The 17,481-nt window shown below is 55.9% G+C and overlaps 2 protein-coding genes across 3 annotated transcripts in view; one reads left to right on the plus strand and one right to left on the minus strand.

Annotated features, from left to right (window-relative positions):
- Positions 1–142: 142 nt before the first annotated feature.
- DUOXA1 (dual oxidase maturation factor 1) lies at positions 143–11,143 on the minus strand. 2 transcript variants are annotated; one of them, XM_062205822.1, is made up of 8 exons: positions 11,043–11,143; positions 10,356–10,442; positions 4,141–4,315; positions 3,801–3,858; positions 3,036–3,170; positions 2,563–2,776; positions 2,105–2,322; positions 143–957 (listed from the first exon to the last, which is right to left on the minus strand). In XM_062205822.1, exons 3-8 carry the CDS (start codon positions 4,285–4,287, stop codon positions 704–706), a joined length of 1,026 nt encoding a protein of 341 aa, XP_062061806.1. In that variant the 5' UTR covers positions 4,288–4,315; positions 10,356–10,442; positions 11,043–11,143; the 3' UTR covers positions 143–703. The 2 variants fall into 2 exon arrangements, with proteins under 2 accessions (XP_062061806.1, XP_062061807.1); XM_062205823.1 differs by lacking the exons at positions 10,356–10,442; positions 11,043–11,143 and having other exon boundaries at positions 4,141–4,375.
- Positions 10,831–17,481, plus strand: part of DUOX1 (dual oxidase 1) — a 31,378-nt gene continuing 24,727 nt past the window's right edge. Inside the window, exons 1-9 of the mRNA XM_062205825.1 lie at positions 10,831–10,920; positions 12,249–12,422; positions 12,686–12,795; positions 14,942–15,025; positions 15,214–15,378; positions 16,093–16,280; positions 16,460–16,661; positions 16,781–16,947; positions 17,382–17,442. Coding sequence (XP_062061809.1) covers positions 12,738–12,795; positions 14,942–15,025; positions 15,214–15,378; positions 16,093–16,280; positions 16,460–16,661; positions 16,781–16,947; positions 17,382–17,442 — 925 coding nt within the window. The 5' untranslated portion in view covers positions 10,831–10,920; positions 12,249–12,422; positions 12,686–12,737. The remainder of the gene's footprint in view (positions 10,921–12,248; positions 12,423–12,685; positions 12,796–14,941; positions 15,026–15,213; positions 15,379–16,092; positions 16,281–16,459; positions 16,662–16,780; positions 16,948–17,381; positions 17,443–17,481) is intronic.

A 17,481-nucleotide genomic window follows, 5' to 3' on the forward strand; every position in this document is an offset into this window, starting at 1 on the left:
GAGAGTGTTGGCTCTCACCCTCCTAGATGAGTGGAATTGATTCGCTAACTCCTTCCACTGGGCTTCATTTGGGGTTGTCTGAGAGCCAAGGTAGATGTCGGCAAGGCATAAAAAAAATCAATAATGGAATTTTTGGGTTTTTTTTAATCCTTTGCAAGCCCTACAATCTTATTTAACACATTGAAGGACTGAATTCAGAGACAGTGGCACAGGTGGTTCGTGTTAGATCTGGAATGGGAAGCTGGGTCTCTTCTCCCTTCCAGTGCTGTCTGGCATTGTGCCATGAGGTCAGACAAGCTGGGGAGGTGAAGGAAGAATGAAAGGGACCCAGGAAACAGAAAATAAGAGATGGGTCACAGAAGAATCACACACACGGGTCATGTGGGTGGAGCTGGGTTCAGTGAGTGGCACCTTGAGGAGGCAAAGCATCAAGGGAAGGCAGGGCTGCTGTGCAGAGATGCGGGCGGCCCCCTGCTGGGCCTCTGCATGGGAGCAGGGTGAGCCCTACACCCCTTCGGCACCTTAGGGCTTTTGTTTTGTTTTCTCTTTAACAAAAAGTAGAGCCTTCTTTTCCTACATCGTCCATGGATTGGAGCTGAGGGTCCGATCAGCTCACCCTGCGGGAGGCCCTGGCAGTTCCATGGGGCCCCAGTGAGGTCTGCAGCCAGACTGGAGGTCCAGGTGGCCGCCGGGCAGGGGGACATTAGCAGGCACAGTCAGGCTTGCGGGGGCACGCCTCGCTGCAGCACACCTCCGAGGAGGACTCCAACAGAGCAATGTCCTGGGGCTCCGGACTCTCCACCATGGACCGGTAGCGGGGAATCAGGAGGCTCCCTTCCGCGGGACTCAGCTGCAGCGGGTCCTCCTCTGCACTCTGGTTAAAGAAAGCTTTCAGCCTGTGGGGCTGCATCCTGTGGGCCACCAGCATGGCCAGGCCCAGCAGCACGCACAGCAGTCCTGCGGATGACAGCAACGGGTGTTCCGCCTTAGCCACAGGGAAGCCCTCCCAAAGACATCTTCCCCCAGAAGCATCCAAATAACTCGAGGGGTGGCCTGGAGTCCCTGACCTAGGGTAATTTGGACCCAGAGCAGTGACAGGTTGCGGTCATTTGGCTGGTGTGGCTCTGTTGCCCTGGTTCTAGACTTCAAGCCCAGGGCTCTTTACATTATATCCAGGGAGAGGGAGAGAAGGGAGAGGGAGACAGGTCTGAAAACCAAAGAGAAGCCCTGGGAAGAGGGTAGGGCACAGAGGCGGCAGGGGAGGGCACGAAGGGGTGGAGGCAGTGGGACGGGAGAGGAGGACGAAACCGCAGGACAGGTTAGGGACACAGGAGGGGCCTAGGAATGGGACACAGAGAGGGTGTTTGGGAGAAGTGGGAGGGGACATGGGTTTGGAAGATTTAGGAAGGAGCTGGGTGAAGTGAGACGTCAGGGATGAGAGACATGACAAGAGGAGGAGGTGGGAGGATATGAGGAGAGAGAGGAAGCAGCACTGGGGAGAGACAAGCAGGAGAGGGGGCACCTGAGAGGGATGGGGGCCTTAAAGAGGTGTGGGTGATCCTGTGCCTGGCTGGGAGACTGCCTAGCCCATGCCCCCAGGGAAGGACTCTATGTCCTTACTGCTGGCGGGCAGCAGGAGCCCCAGGCACCCCACCCCCACCCCGCGCTTCCTGTTGAAGGGCCTTGTAATTGCCAATCAGGTAAACAACTCCCCAGTGCGGCCCAGACCCATAAGGACCACTTGGAAGGCTACATAGGCTACATGACCTTCAAGCTGATTGGAGAAGCATAGCGGCGCCAGTATCGACTTTATCCTATAGAATTAGCGTTGCCCTGGACTACTACGGCCTGTTGGCTCTCACCCTCCCATTAAATGCCTGCCCATTAAAAGCTTGTGGCTAATTGTTAATAAATGGACATGTTCACCGAAACTTGTCTCCAGTGCTTCTTGTCAAAGAACCACCGTCACCCCACCATCCCGACAGTGTGGGCCTTGCAGGACAAGCCCGCAAAATAGGGAGGGGGCACACTGGCCCCCAGGACCCCCACCCTGATGGTCCCTGGCCCTGAGCCCTCTGGCGCCCGTCTGTAGGGGGTGTCTCACCTGTGGTCAAGGTGATCCAGAAGGCAGGCCCATGGTGAGTGTGCAGCATAGCAGTGCCCAGGTGCAAGGGACACGGCGGGCTGAGGGCTGTGACCGTGGAGAAGACGAGCAGGGCCAGCAGCTGGGAGATGCCCGTGGCCAGCAACATGTGGCCCCCGTAGACCAGCGCGGGCATGGACAGCATCACATTGGCCAGCAGCCAGCAGAGGAATGCCACCCTGGAGAGCCAGGGCCCAGTGAGGGTGGCCCAGGCTCCTTGACCTGCCAGGGAAGCTGGAGGGTCCTAGAGGGAGGCTCAGGGGCCCAAGGGTGCCCCAAAGGTGTGAAGTTGGGGTTTCTGCCTGTGGGCTTCCCAGTCAAGCACTGTGGTGATGGACACCAGCCTGTCCCGCCTGAGATACCCACAGGAGCGGAGGCAAGATAGGTTGAACCCGTGTCCCCTCCCTCCCCATGCTCACCACAGCATGGCTGAGACATAGCGTCCTGCCTGGCGGTATGGGTAGTGCAGGCCACACGGGCTTTGTGGGGTGAACTTCTCAGCCAGATAGAGCACAGGGTCTGGCAGCCCCTTCTCCAGGGCCTTTGTGTAGGCCGCCTCATAGTTCTCGCCCAGGCGCCAGGTGAGCTCCTCATTGTAATTGATGGTCTCGTTCAGCTGATGCACTGGGGTCCCTGGGGAATGGGGCAGCTATGTTCAGCAAGGAGTCAAGGGCAGGCAGGGGGCATCTGCCTGGGTAGGGGCTCACTCGCACTGGGCAGAAGGAGAGGAGCTGGCTCCCTCTGTTGACAGAAGGCAGCTTTGAATTTCCCTTCCTGCCTCTCCCCGCCTCCTGCTCACCCTGGGTGCCCGCGTGCAGGCTTAGCTCTTGAGACCACACCAAAGACACAGAGCACAGCTGTCCCCTCCTTCCCAGGAGGAGCCCTCCCTCACCTGTGAGCGTGATGTTGACGCCTCCCAGGCCGATCTGCAGCCCCACGTCGGCGCTGATCCACTCGGAACTGAAGGCTTTGTATGTTGTGTTGGTACTGATCTGACCCACAGACCACTCAGAACTGAAATTCACAGCTGGGGGTTGGGAGTTGAACACATGGGAACTCAGGCAGGTCTGGGCGTTACTGGGTTAGAGTCAGAAGGAGCGTTACAAGGGCTCCGTGTCTGTTTGGGTCCTAATTGTATACCTGCTAACCAGTCCAGGGCCTGGGCCCTGGGCAGCCTGCCAATCGTATGTGTGGGCTGCCTACTTGGTCATACTCCCCACTCCCCATTTAGGGAGAGTCACTCAGGCAGTGGGGGAGGAAGCACCAGCCCAACCCACACCAGGCAAACCAATGGCTTGAGCAGAGACTCCACAGCTCCTGTTTGCCCAGTCACCAAAACCAGGCAGGCAGGCAGCCCTCCCCATCTCCTCTGCTCCTGTCTAGAGCCACTCTCCCCACAGACATTCATTTGGGCCTGCTCTCCCCTGGGTAGAAACGCAAGACAGGTTGAGGAGAGGCACCCAGTATGGCCACACCCCTCGGGGCTAGGGTAAGAGGAAAAGGGTTAAGGCCGTGGTGGGAGAGGCAGGCAGGCAGCGCGTGGAGGCCACCCTGAAGCAGCGACCACCATGGGGACACAGGGAGAGGAGAGGCAGGCTGCTGAGGCAGCCCCATGGGCCAGAGGCACTTGCCCGAGTCAGCTGTGCTTGGCACTCACCCAGGACCACAGCCCCGATGAATAAGCTGGTCACCACCCGCAGCAGCCAGAACAGCCTCTGAGTCACAGGATGGGAGAGTGGGGTTAGTAAGCAGTGCCTTCCTTCCAAGCCCACCCTTCCTTCCTCTTGCCAGTCTCAGGGGTAGGCGAGGCATTTGGCAACCAATGTCACTGGATTAATTGAGATTGGAGTGTCTGGCACACATAGTAGGTGCTCAGCAATTATCTTTTGACTCAGTGAGTGGGGGAGCTCTCCACTGTATGTGTGGAGGGGAAAGGGGGTCTCTTCCCTGAGTCTGGTGGCAGTCAGAAGGTCTCCGGGGATGGGGCTGCTTCTTACCATCTTGCCCCGGATGCCGGGCAGGATGATGATGAAAGTGACCAGTGCAGTCAGGAAGATGGTGATGATGACGGCCAAGCTGGTGTCTATTGGGAAGGTTGGCTTGGTGCCAGCATAGAAGGGGAACGTGTGTCCGAAAGCCGCCATTCTGCCGAGGGGGTGCAGGGAGGCCACGCTGTACAACAACAATGGACATCTGTTGAGTGTCCTCTAGCACCAGGTACTGCCCTTGGCGCTGGGGACACAGCAAAGAACTAGGTGGACCAGGTGCCCTTCTCTGGAGCCTGCATTCCGATGCCTCACCAGGCTCCCTGCTACTGCCATTCCACGGCTCTCAGCCATCCAGCTCCCCATGTATCGGCTGTGACAGAACCAGGGTCTTGGCAATCAGTCTCGGTGCCCCAGGCCCCCTGTAGCACTGCCTCCACTACCTGTTTCTTCTGAGACTTTTCTTAAGATACATAATAATGTACTTTCTTCTCCCCTGGGCCTATCGAACAAGCAGATAGATCACAGACATAAAAAGAGCTACATTTACCATCAAGTGGCGGCATAAGGGTGAAAGAGGGCCCAGCGGACCAAACGGTTGGCTTTCCGTCCCCAGAGGAACAAAGGCCAGACAGCTCTGCTAAGTATATAATCCAGCTGCGTCACTAGAGGATGGATTCCCAGACCTGGCACTGCCCACACTGGCCCGTCCAGCTTTCTCAAGCCCCCAAGCTCCTGTTCCGGCCATTCCAGAACAACTGAGCTTGATTTAGTTCACCTGGGTAAGCAGCGAAGTGGCCTCTCCCCTCCACTAAGCACAGAGCCGGGGCCGGCTGTCCTTCCAGGCCACATGTCATCCACACTGGCCCTTCCTTTCCATTCCAATGCCCAGGCCTTGTTACTGCTCACACCCTGGCTTGGCCTTCTCAGCCATCCCCTAACCTCAGAGCTTATCTGAGTCTAGTTTGTCCTGTTGCCTACAGGATATTGGGGAAACTGCACCTGAATTTACTATGTTTAGCTAAATTTCAGACAGAAGGGGTTGCAAGATACACAACTATTTTATGTACCACAAAGAATAAAAACGTATTGCGAATGAAAGCCTGACAGTCACTGTTGGCAAGACTCATCGCAGTTTTGGAGATGTAAAAACGTGGGGGGAAGTCTGTTGGAGTCAACGGTCCCAGTCCTGCTCATTTCCCGGCTTTGATCTGGGCTGCCCTGGGGTCTCAGTTTGCCCAGGAGGTTCCGTCATTCATTCGGACTGCACAGTGTCTTGTTACGTGATGCAGGAAAGGATCAGCTTGAGACTCAGTTCCAACGGGTTTGGATTCTCCTGCTGCCTCTTGCAATTTATTTGATTTCTGCAGAGACCCAGCTTTCTTTTAAAATGGAGATAATAATGTCACCCAATAGGGTTATTCAGAAGATGAAATGAGATTGTGTGTGTAACACATCAAGGATCGTGCTGGGGACAAATTACCAGGCTGGAGAGAAGGCAGCATTTCATTACTCCATGTTCCTCTTTCTCCAGTCTTTCCTGGAGAGAACCCTGGGCTGGGGTCAGTTCTGGGTTTAGTTCCACTTTCTCACCGACTCACGTAACACTGGACAGGAAGTGACAAGCCCGTGGTTCTTGGCTGCCTCATGTTAATTGGATAAGATCATCTCTGTGTGCTTTCTGGGTCCAGCGGTAGGACTCTCCCACTACACACTCCAGCCGCCAGCCTTCCCCTCACCTGCCAACTGCTCACTCCTTATGCTGCCTCTGGGAGCACAGCATGACGTCGGGCGAAGAGACACAGTTTTAACTTTAGATCCTGTGTTTTGGACAACTTGCATAACCCCCGTGTCTCAGTTTTCACATGAAGTCTTTGTTTCTTCGCTGTTCAACCCTGCCAGCCCAGAGGAGGCAGTGTCTCTCTTCTTTCCATTTTGCAGTCCTCTGTTCCACACCTGCCTTCTCCATGGCTTTACCTTTGGCTGTCCCTCTTCCCCTTCATAGCTTTTCCACGTCTTTTTCTGCTGGCTCCTCCCGAGGATATCCTTAATAGTTTCCTTCTCAAAAACATAAATAAGGAGCTGGTGCTGTGGCACAGTGGATAAAGCCGCAGCCTGCAGTGCCGACATCCTATATGGACACCAGTTCAAGACATTGCTGCTCCACTTCTGATCCAGCTCTCTGCTATGGCCAGGGAAAGCAGTAGAAGGTGGCCCAAGTCCCTGGGCCCCTGCACCCACGTGGGAGACCCGGAAGAAGCTCTTGGCTCCTGGCTTCAGATTGGCCCAGCTCTGGCCACTGCAGCTATTGGGGAGTGAACCAGCAGATAGAAGATTTCTCTCTCTCTTTCTCTCTCTCTGCCTCTCGGTAACACTGCCTTTTAAATAAATTTAAAAATATATAAATCTTTTTAAAAACCCACAAATAAAAGGAACATTCTCCCTCACCATCCTATCCTACTCCCTTTCATAACAAGGATTTTGGGAAGAATCATCTCCATCAGTAATTTCACCGCCTTATCTCCTCGTCCCTGCCTTCCCCATTAACACTAGATGTGAAGTCCAAAGGGACGCGTGTAGCTTGTACGTTTCACCCCTCTCCACCCCTGCAGCTGGAGACGCTACTCTTGAAGGGTGGGAAGGTGTTTGTCCAGGCTCTGAGAGCATTCTAGGCATAGAATCAGCATCTACAAAGGCAGGAAGGCTTGAGAGAACCGGTCACTTGACGCTAGAGACCATACTCTTCAAACTTTTCCTCCTAGCATCTCCATGACACTATTTTTTCCTGCCTTGGGCCATTCTTTTCTCAGACCCTCTGCTAGTTCTTCCTCCTCCCTGGTAAATGCTTCCAGGACCCTGTCTTAGCTCAGCTCTCAGCATAGTTTAACATTCCCTAGGCAATGTTATCCACTCCCATGGCTGCTGGTGCCCAGTATCTCCAGGAGGTCTCCTTCCTTAGCAACAAACACAAAAGGAGCAACTGCACTACAGTTATTAGGTGCTAATGGGATTCACTGTCTCTACCTTGCTTTTTATTCTTTTCAAAAACTTTGTCTCTTTGGCACCATCAATCAAACAGGCCAGATACCAGGGCCATCTTACCTTCAAAAGATGTCCTGGAACTATCCACAGACTTCCTTTCATATTGTCTCTGCCCAAATTCAGCCACAATCTCTTTCCTGGTGCCAGAATAATCTTTCTACTAAGCTAATATCACCATTTCACTTCCCTGCTCTGGGTGGGATCTAATCTTCTTACTATCACAGATAATGTGCCTTGAGATCTGGTCTCACTTATCTTTCCATCTCCATCTTTTGCTCAGCCTAATCTATAGCCAGTCTCAATTAGTTGCCTCTGCCTGAACCTGACATGTTCTCTCAAGCCTTCCTGCCTTTGTAGATGCTAATTCTATGCCTGGAATGCTTTCAGAGCCTTGGCAAACACCTTTACACCCTTCAAGTCTCAGCCTGTGTTACCTCCTCTTCGAAGTCTCCTCTGACACCACTGGGCCAAGGTAGAAGTTCCCACCTCTAAGGTTCCGATGGCATTTTGAACATGCTTCCATGTTCACAACAATGGCACTGTACTCTAATTGTTTGAACATCTGTCTCCCTGTTAGGCTCTAACCTCCTTTAGGGCAGGGACTTTATCGTCCCATCTTTGCATCCCTCATGAGCAGCATATACTAATCGGGCTCTGCATCAAATGAATGAGTACCATCCCTCACAGCACCTGCTTCTGATTTCCCACACAGGAGGGAGCTGTGCCTCCTCATTGCCCCATGCTGGTTCATTCAGCACTGTCTGAGGGGCACCGCCCCTGGGGGCTGAGGACTGTACGGCAGGAGTTGGTGGGCCCTGTCAATTCTTAGTGACTTCAGACAATTTCAGAAAGTCTCTTCCAATGGCTGGGGTCTTCAAAATTAGTGAAGACCCAAATATGAATGTTCACATTTAAACACACATTTCAACCCTAGCTGAAGATGAGTAACTACGAGTTTGTGGATTATTTTGTAAAATACGTGACAGTGATATTTATTTTAAAGCAGATGCTTATTGGTCTAAAAGTTTTTAATTTATGACACCAACATTGAAGCCATTATATTTTATATGAAGGCTACAGAGGAAAAGTACATAAAGTGTAGGATGTCTTGGCTAATAAGGTAGGAAGCAAAGCAAATGTGTTAATAGCAAGAACACACACATTTGCAATACAAGCAAATAATATAATGTATTTTTGTTCAAGATCACATATTAGCATTATTCCTGCATTTATTTTAATAAGAGGTCATAAAAATTTTTACAAGACTGGCTCATCTCTATTAACATAGTACTTCAAAGAAACATTAACAAAAGCTTTTCTGTATCTTAAGTACAGGACATTGTTAACTTATTTCTAGTCCTCCAAAAATATTTATTAAAGATGACTAAGGTAAAAAAAAGACAGTTGGTGAATAAAATCTGGACTTGCTTAATTTCTTCTTATTCAGTTTTAAGATTGAGGTCTCTCTTAATCTATATGGCCTAGTTTAAAATTGACTTATGATTCTCATCCTAATTTGATTTCCATTATGAAACTGAACAGAGGAGGGACTGCAATGGAAAGTCCCCACCCCCAGCAATCCTGGTTTTCTTACAAAGTGTATTTCACTCAGGAACATCTTTCTCCCTGGCTTTTCAGGCAGGGTCTGACAGTAGAGTTTGTTCTAATCTGAGAAAAATCTCATGCCAACATCAACCTGACTTACTGCTCCCCTACCTCACCACCAGGACTGCTATACACAGTGTATACAGACACAAATAAGCAGACACTAGGTGCAACCAAACACACACCCACAAGCTTACGCAAACAGAGACACAGACACAACAAGAAGAAACAAGACTCTCATTCTGGGTAACACAGACACCTGTGTTACTCTGTGACAATACCTGAGGTGGGCCACTCCCACACCGTGGGGTCTTCCCTTCTCACTCGCCTGGGGGTGAAGCAAGGCACTGTGCCACCTTCTGGACTCCCTTTAACGACTGAAGGCTTCCCTCCTGTGGAACTGCACTTCAGACACACTTACCCACCCCTCACCTCCCACAGGGGGCAGTGAGGTTTCCGTGTGTACACCAGGCGTGAGTAAGAAATAAAGGTACGGCCTTTCAGCTCACAGCCTAGCACAAGCCCCAGTCTCCACCACTCAAAGTTCTGTGAGCGCCAGGTAGCCTTTCTTGTAGCTGGACAGAACTCTCCTCCCTGCCCACCTCTGCCATCTGCTGGATCCGGTAGAGTGAGGACTGCAATTCTCTACAGAGGGGGAACAGGTGACATGTGTGGACTGCCAGGAGCTCTGAGGCTGGCCTACTGACATGTGGTGATTTCTTTCTGTGGTTGGAGTAGACCCTGTTAAAAGTTCACAGTGGTGGCTGGCCAAGGGGATCCTGGACTTTTCTCTTAAGAAAGGAGTGTGTGTGTGTGTGTGTGTGTATGTGTCCTCGTGCTGTTGCTCTACAAGAGGAGTGAAGTGGCAAAACAGGACAAACATTTGAAAAGTGAGTTGGCACAGGATCCCCATTAAGGGCTAGTGTGGGCGAGGCGCTCCGGGGTGTGGGATCTCGCACGCCAGCCCTCCCAGACTGCAGCCAAGCCGGGATAAAGAGTCGGTGGCTATAAACTCTGCAGCGTTTACGGCCTTACCAGGTGTTCCTTGCCTTCTTAGTTTCTCATTAAACCTCTGCTTTGCAGAACTCTCGCTTGACTTGGATTTGGTCGGGGCGGCCGCGGGGAGTGTGCCCCTAGGGGCCGGGGCTGGGATTGCACTTCAAGCCCCCTCCAAACCCACGTGGACCGCACATCATAGTCGCTGCCCGCCCCGCCACCCATACGGGACCACTGCTGCCTACCTTCGGTGCGTGCGTGGCAGTGGGCGCCGCTCGCCGTCTCCTGCGGACCCTCACACGCAGCGCTCCCGGGTGCGAGGACGGAGGGACCTGGGTCCAGATGTTCACCAAAAGCGCGCCCCCTTTCTCTCCGCGAGGCTCCCTTCCAACCCCCACTCCTCTCCTAATTCATTTAAGGCCCAAGTTGCTGTGACCGGACAAACCGGGTCAGGGGTGCTCCCCCCTCCACCCTCCCGCCCCGCTTCCAGTCACTGCCAACCGTCTCAGACCGCGCCCTGGCAATTCAGCCCTCAGACCCCCTCCTCTCTGCCCAGCCCCGAAGCCCAGCACCCAGAGACTCACAGCGCAAACCTGGCAATGCGGTTCCGGTTGTGGCCTGGCGTGGGCGCGGCTCGCGGGGCTCCGGGACCCCCGGGGTCTCACAGGAACCTTGGAGAGAGCGTTTTAGGATGAATGGATGCCTGGCTTTGACATCGGGCTGGACCGTGGTGGCGTGGGTGGGGTTGGCCGGTCCTGTTGGTCGTGGGGGCCAGACCCGACGGTGTGGAGAGGATTTGGGGAGGGCCGCGCGTCCTTCTTCTCGGTCCCGCGGGACTGGGGCTATTCGCCGCCCACCTAGCCATCCCCGCCGAGCTCCTTCCCCTCCCCTGGGCCCGCAGAGCCCACGCCGTCTCACCTGGCGCGCCCCGGTTCCCCCGAGCGCCACGTCTATCCCGCCCCGCTCGGTGCCGCCCCGCCCCGCCCCGCCGCGCCGAAGAGCCGGGACGCGCCGTCCCCTCTACATCTCCAGCCCCGCCCGCCCCGGCGCAGAGCAGGGGAGGCAGCAGGACTCGAGCCGGCTTCGCGGGCCCCGCTGGGAGCCGAGCCAATCCGCAGTCGCGGACCCGGGACAAGGCCTCGGCCACAGGTCAGATCTGAGGGGGGGGAGGGCTTCTCCCGGGGCCACAGGCCTGGGCGCTCTGGGCAAGGGAGGGCCGCGAGGGGGCCCCTGAGCTCTGCCAGGTTTTTGAAGGGAAATCCTGGACTTACCCTGAGCCTCGGCTCTTATCCTGAGGCTGACCTGGGCCCTGTCGGGACCTGCGCTCTGCCCCACCAAGGTTTGGGGAGACGGGGTTCTTCCGGCCCGAGGAATGGTGGGAGACTTCTCCCTCTGGCACCAGCACATCGTGCCGGAGTCAGATTCCCCGCCTCAGCCCTCCTTCGGGACCAGGTTGGAATCTCAATGATCTTGACTCATCTCCCAACCGCAGGGCCACCACTCTGCTGGAAAAGTGGCCACGTGGGGCCAGAGGCAGGCAGCCCTGTGTTCTCTCCTTAGTTCTGCCATTGCCTGGGGCCTCACCGCCCTGTCCTGGGCTTGCGCCTCCCTTTCAAAGCTGTTGGGAACATACTGCCTCTACATTGCTGGGTAAATCCTTCCAGGTTACCCACATCCACAAGGAGTGGTTATTAGGTATGCCCACCTTTCTCTCCAGGTGGCCCCAACAGCCTGGCCTGGAAGCCCCCTGTATGCCCTCGGGGGATCAAGTGGTACATTAGTATCAGGGGCCCAGGATCCTGAAGACATGATGGTAGGGAGAAAGGGCGGGACATCTGGGATCAGGAAAGGACCACCTGGGCACCTTGGGCATGTCCAGCCTCAGTTCAACCGCCCAGAGCTCAGCTATTCCCATCCTATCAAAAAGCCAGCACCTGGACAGGCTCTGTGGGACCAAATAGGTAGAAAACAGAGCTTTAGAGTTATGGCCAGGGCCCAGGGTTTTTGTTTAATGGGAGACAGGGAGTAGGATGAGATCGCTCTGTGGATTCTCTCCTTTGTGACTGGTCAACCTGTCCATGGGCCCCGAGGCTGAGCTGGGGAGGAGGCTTTCCCTGAGCCCTCCCTTCCTTCCACCCCACACCCAATCTTCAGGTAGCCTTTAGGGGGTCGTCACTGGCTTTAGGTCCTCCTTGTGCCCTACAGGAATCCCAGCCTCACTCCCCTGCTGCCTCTCTTTTCCTGGGTGGTTTCTTGGCCTGGGGAGAAGCAGCCAGGAAGCCAGCACCGAAACATGAGCGCCTGGCACTGCAGCCCTTCTGAGTCCTCCCAGAGGAGCCAAACTCCAGCCTGCCTTTCCTGTAGCCACATTTGCATAACCTCTGTCACTTTTCTTGCTTTGAATTCCACCTTGTTCCCACATCTGATTCTGGCAGCACACTGAGACATGAACAGTTGAGGCATGTTTACTCCCACAGCTGGAAGAGGAAACCAAGAATCAGATCGGAGAAGTTGGCCTGAGATTTCATAGCGCATTGACTGGCAGCGGCACCGAGACCTCGGGCAGTCAGTCATCTGGCCTCTCGGCAAGGCTCTGTCCACATTCTACAGGAGACTGGTCCAAGGCAAAGTTTTCCAAGTCATCTCAGAAGGTAAAGTCGAGGGAGGCAGGGATTTCTGTTTGTTTTGTTCACTGCTGGCTCTCTAGTGCCTGGATCAATGCTTGCTACATGGTGGGTTCTTGTCAAGTATTTGTTGAATGAAGGAAAGCAATCTAGGGGGAGACTGAGTCTCTTGCTCTTTGCTACCCACCATAGCCCTGGCCCAGTGCCAAGCCTTGATATATAGGGGCTGGCAGAGCCCTTGGCCTGATTCTCCTAAACAGCTGGAGCTCATTCTCCCTGTCTTTATCTAGGGTCTTCTTTTTGGGGTATCCTGACATCTGAGGCCGTGATATCACTTTCATCATGGACTTCCGCCTGGCTTTGGCATGGACACTCCTGGTCAGGCCATGGATCCTCATGGGTATGTATAGACTGGAGGAGAAGCATGGCTGGTGGCAGAGGGAGCCAGCATCTTCCAGGCTCCCCCAAGGACGGGGGCTGTGTCCGATTCATCTCTGCATCCTTCATCACTGGCCATGGTGCCCTGCACTTGGTAGGTGCTTGATTCTAGCTGCTGAATAAATGGATGAAAGCAGAATGAAAATGATTTCCAAATACACAGATTTCAGAAGCCTTCAACTGCACTTCCTGCTGTGCTCCTGGAAGTTTGGGGGCCCTTTCTCCTCTAGCTTCTCTCTTTTTCTATAGAATGAGAGCCACTGACTGAGGAAAAGATTGATGAGACACACAAGATAATAAAGGATCTGGGAGTCATATTGGACTCCAACCTGGAACCACCAGTGTTTCAAAACAATAAGATCCACACCAAAACCAGTATGACCCACAAGCGTGTCATCTTGCTACCTTCAGCTCTGGACTGTCTCTTCCTAGAATCCGAGGCCACGCTGTGTAGGCCGGGTCTATGAGGAAGGAAGACAAACGGTGCCACAGACTAGCTTAGAAAGAGCAAGTCTCTGATTATGAGGGATGGGAGATGCCAAAAACAGGAAACAGGAAATCCTGTGGAGGGCTCGCTCCTGGCTGGGGGTAACAGGACAGTGACACAGCCGGTGCAGCCCCCCCCCCCCCCCACACCCCCGGGCAGGGCTGCTCACACTCTCCAGCTCTCCTTTCCCTGGGTTTCTCTTTTCTCCCTCCCCTAGAGGCACTCTCCCATACCCTTCCCCGGAGGTTCCCTCCTTGTTCGGCCACCAGTTCATCCTAATGATCACATGCATGTGACTGCCCTGGTCCCTGACCCAAGTCCTGGATCCTTAGGTGGGTCCTTTGCTCAAACACCAGGACTTGAGTCATTTTCCTTTCCTGCCTCCTGGTGAGTGTGTGTGTGTGTGTGTGTGTGTCTGCAAATGTATGTGGGGCAGAGATCCTGTGCATTATCTGAGTGGGGAGACAGGAATGGGTCTCCCTCTGGCTAAGAGGAGTCCCTTCCTCTGTTCTTTGAGGTGAGGAGAAACGGAGTCTCACCCCTATTTCCTACTAGTTCAGGTGAAAGGATCTAATTAGGGGCAGGGGGTGCTTGGCCCAGCAGTTGAGACACCACATGGGATGCCCGTGTCAGGGTGCCTGGTTGGAGTCCCGGCTCCACTCTCCATTCCAACTTCCTAATATTGAGCAGCAGAGGTTGGCACAAGCACTTGATTCCTTGCCACCCACATAGGAGACCTGGATGGAGTTCTTGGCTTCAGGCTGCAGCCTGGCCCAGCTCTGGCTATTACAGGCATTTGGAGAGTGAACCAGCAGATCCAAGATCTGTGTCTGTGTTTCTTTCTCTCTCTCTCACTCTACCTTTCAAATAAATAAATAAATCTTTAATATATATATATATATGAAAAATAAATAATCTGGCTGGTTATTCAATCTACTGACCAGAAACATCCCTACCCCAACCTTTCCTTCCCTCTGTGCCCCCAGCTCAGTTCTTCCCCCACAGCTGAGTGCTCCCTCCTAGTCTAGTGTTTAGAAAGTACAGTAGCATCAAGAGGAGGAATTAAGCATGGGCAAGATGCCCCAAAAGTGGAAGAGGGAAGGTCATCCACATGACCAGTCCAGTCAAGAAGCTGGGAAAGAAGACCAAAAAGTAGCAATGCCACACCCTGCCCTGGTCCCTCTCCACACTGCATCTGCCCAGAGATGGGTCACAGAATGACATGGCTTCCCAGGTATGGGGTGTGGCTGTCTCTTGCTCTCTATGTGTCTTTGGGCTGGGGGCAGTGTCTGCCGTGCTGTGGGCTCCAGGAAACAGAGGTAGAAGGGAGCAGAAGGCTCCTGCACCCCCTTCCCCATCACCACTCCTCCCCAACAGGGTCCACTTCCTGTCTGGAGCCATTTGTCAGTTCTGTTACTTTAGCGCTTCCTGCCTTGCCTCCTCCACTGAGTGGCTTAAAGATTCGGCTTGAGTTTGGACGTCACCTCCCTCTGCACCCTACCTGTCACAGCTGTGCTGGGTGTCACTTTCTGTTGTTCCAACTGCCAGACCCACAGGACCCATATCCTGCCTGGTTTCCCAGGATTTACCCAGCTGCCCTCTTCCCTTCATTCCCACACAGGAGCTCAGAACCCCATTTCCTGGGAGGTACAGCGATTTGATGGGTGGTACAACAACCTGATGGAGCACAGATGGGGCAGCAAAGGTAGGTGAGAGCCAAAGATTTCTAAGGACCAGGGTGGTACCCAGTGCTTGGGGCGGGAGCCAGCAGGTGCCAACAAGGCCATCCATTTCTAAGATTTGGGCATCTATGCTATGGAGGGCAGCCTAGGAAATGGGAGGTCAGAAATGCACCCTCAGGATTCTTCTTTGTCCTTGCCCCTCCTACGCCAGGTGCCCGGCTGCGGCGCCTGGTCCCAGCCAGCTATGCAGATGGCGTGTACCAGCCTTTGGGGGAACCCCACTTGCCCAACCCCCGGGACCTTAGCAACACCGCCATGAGGGGCCCTGCAGGGCTTGCCTCCCTAAGGAACCGAACCGTCCTGGGCCTCTTCTTTGGTGAGAACCTCAGCCTCTATGGGGGGTGGGGGAGGCAGTGGGGCCCGCTGGACACCTTTGTCTTGGGGGAGGGGCCGGGGGATGAGGAGGGAAGCAATGGAGAGTCTGAGACATGGGGTGAGAGATGGAGCAAGGGAAAAGGAGTCTCCCCCCACGTTGGGCCATTGGTGGGCTTGGGAGCTGAGTTACGAGCATGGTAATAATGTGGTGGGCACTCTCTGCCAGACTCTGTTCTCACTCTTTGCTGGTCATTTCTAGGACAGGCTCAGGGCAGAGAGAGCTCAGGGGAGGCCAAGATGGGGGTGCTAGGGTGACCTGGCCATAATGACTGAGGATTGGCAGGGATGCCAGGCTCCTGTGAACCACCCCAGGTGCCACAACATTGGCCCCCAGTGTCCAACTTCCCACTGAGGCTGGCAGGCCCTCTGGGCAGGCTTGCACTGCATGTTGGAGCTGGTGCTGCGAGCCCGCTCACCTAGGCACAGTCACTGGGCACCTCCCAGTTACCAAGGAGAAGGCCAAACTGACAGTGACATCAGCTTGGACCAGGTGCAGGCACAGGCTGGTCAGGAGAGACAAAGGGTTGGCAGGGAGTTTGCGAGGTCAAGGCTTGGTCTTGCCTATAGTGGCTTCTGAGTCTTTTGAAGGCTGGGGGGTTGGGAAGAACCAGATAGGAAGGCAGGAAGGAGAGTGACCCCACCGCACTATGGCCAGGCTACCACGTGCTCTCCGACGTGGTGAGCGTGGAGACCCCTGGCTGCCCCGCCGAGTTCCTCAACATCTACATCCCACCCGGCGACCCCGTGTTCGACCCCGACAGGCGTGGGGATGTGGTGCTGCCCTACCAGAGGAGCCGCTGGGACCCCGAGACAGGACGGAGCCCCAGCAACCCGCGGGACCTGGTGAGGCGGGGGGGGGGGGGGAGGGGAGGCGGGTGGAGCACGGCCCAGGGTCCCTGGGGCCCTCGGCTCCCGCCCGCTCCCACTCGCCTCCCGCGGACGCCCGCCGGCTTGGCCCTGGCCCTACCTTGCCCCGCCTCCGCTAACCCGACTCGAAGCTCAGCCGCCCCGTGTCCCCGCAGACCAACGGGGTGACCGGCTGGCTGGACGGCAGCGCCATCTACGGCTCCTCGCACTCGTGGAGCGACGCGCTGCGGAGCTTCTCCGGGGGGCAGCTGGCGTCCGGGCCCGACCCCGCCTTCCCCCGGGGCGCGCAGGACCCCCTGCTCATGTGGACGCCGCCCGACCCCGCCACCGGCCAGCGCGGGGCCCAGGGGCTGTTCGGTGAGGCCGCGGGCGCGGGCGCGGGCGCGGGCGCGGGCGCGGGCGCGGGCTGGGCGCGTTCGGGCGCCCCCGACTCACGCCGCCGCTCCCCTCGTGCCCGCCTCCCGCGTCCGCCGCAGCCTTCGGGGCCGAGCGAGGGAACCAGGAGCCCTTCCTGCAGGCGCTGGGCCTGCTCTGGTTCCGCTACCACAACCTGTGGGCGCAGAGGCTGGCGCGCGAGCACCCGCGCTGGGGCGACGAGGAGCTGTTCCAGCACGCGCGCAAGAGGGTCATCGCCACCTACCAGGTGGGCGCCCGCCTCGCCCGCTGCCCGCGCGCGCGCACCTGGGGGAGACCGCGCTCCGCCGCACAGCCCCGCCCGGAAACGCCCCGACCCGGGAGGACGCGCGGTCCCGGGGGTAGGGGTGGGTGGAGGGCTGGCGCCTGGGCAAAGCCCCTGGAAGGAAGGGAGCCGGAGGGAAAGTGCCGTTTGTTCGAGAGGTTCTGCTCGCGGTGCTTACTGAGCTTCTGTGTCCGCGTGGCCCCGGCCCTCCTACCCGCAAACCCCCCAGCCGCAGTTCCTTGCGGGGTCAGGTCTCGCACGGCTCCTGTTAGCGTCGCCGCTCGCAAGACAGCCCCCACCTGACCCGCGCCCGCGCCCCTCTGCCTTCGTCGGGCCCAGATCCCTCCCGGCCCGGGCCGGTCCAACGCACCCGTGCCTCCCCTCTCTCTGCCCCACAGAACATCGCCCTGTACGAGTGGCTGCCCAACTTCCTGCAGCAAACGCCCCCGGAGTATGCGGGTGAGGGGCCACGGAGGGGGCTTGCAGGAGGTTATGGCT

The sequence above is a fragment of the Lepus europaeus genome, chromosome 11, assembly GCF_033115175.1.
Source record: "Lepus europaeus isolate LE1 chromosome 11, mLepTim1.pri, whole genome shotgun sequence".
NCBI lineage: Eukaryota > Metazoa > Chordata > Mammalia > Lagomorpha > Leporidae > Lepus > Lepus europaeus.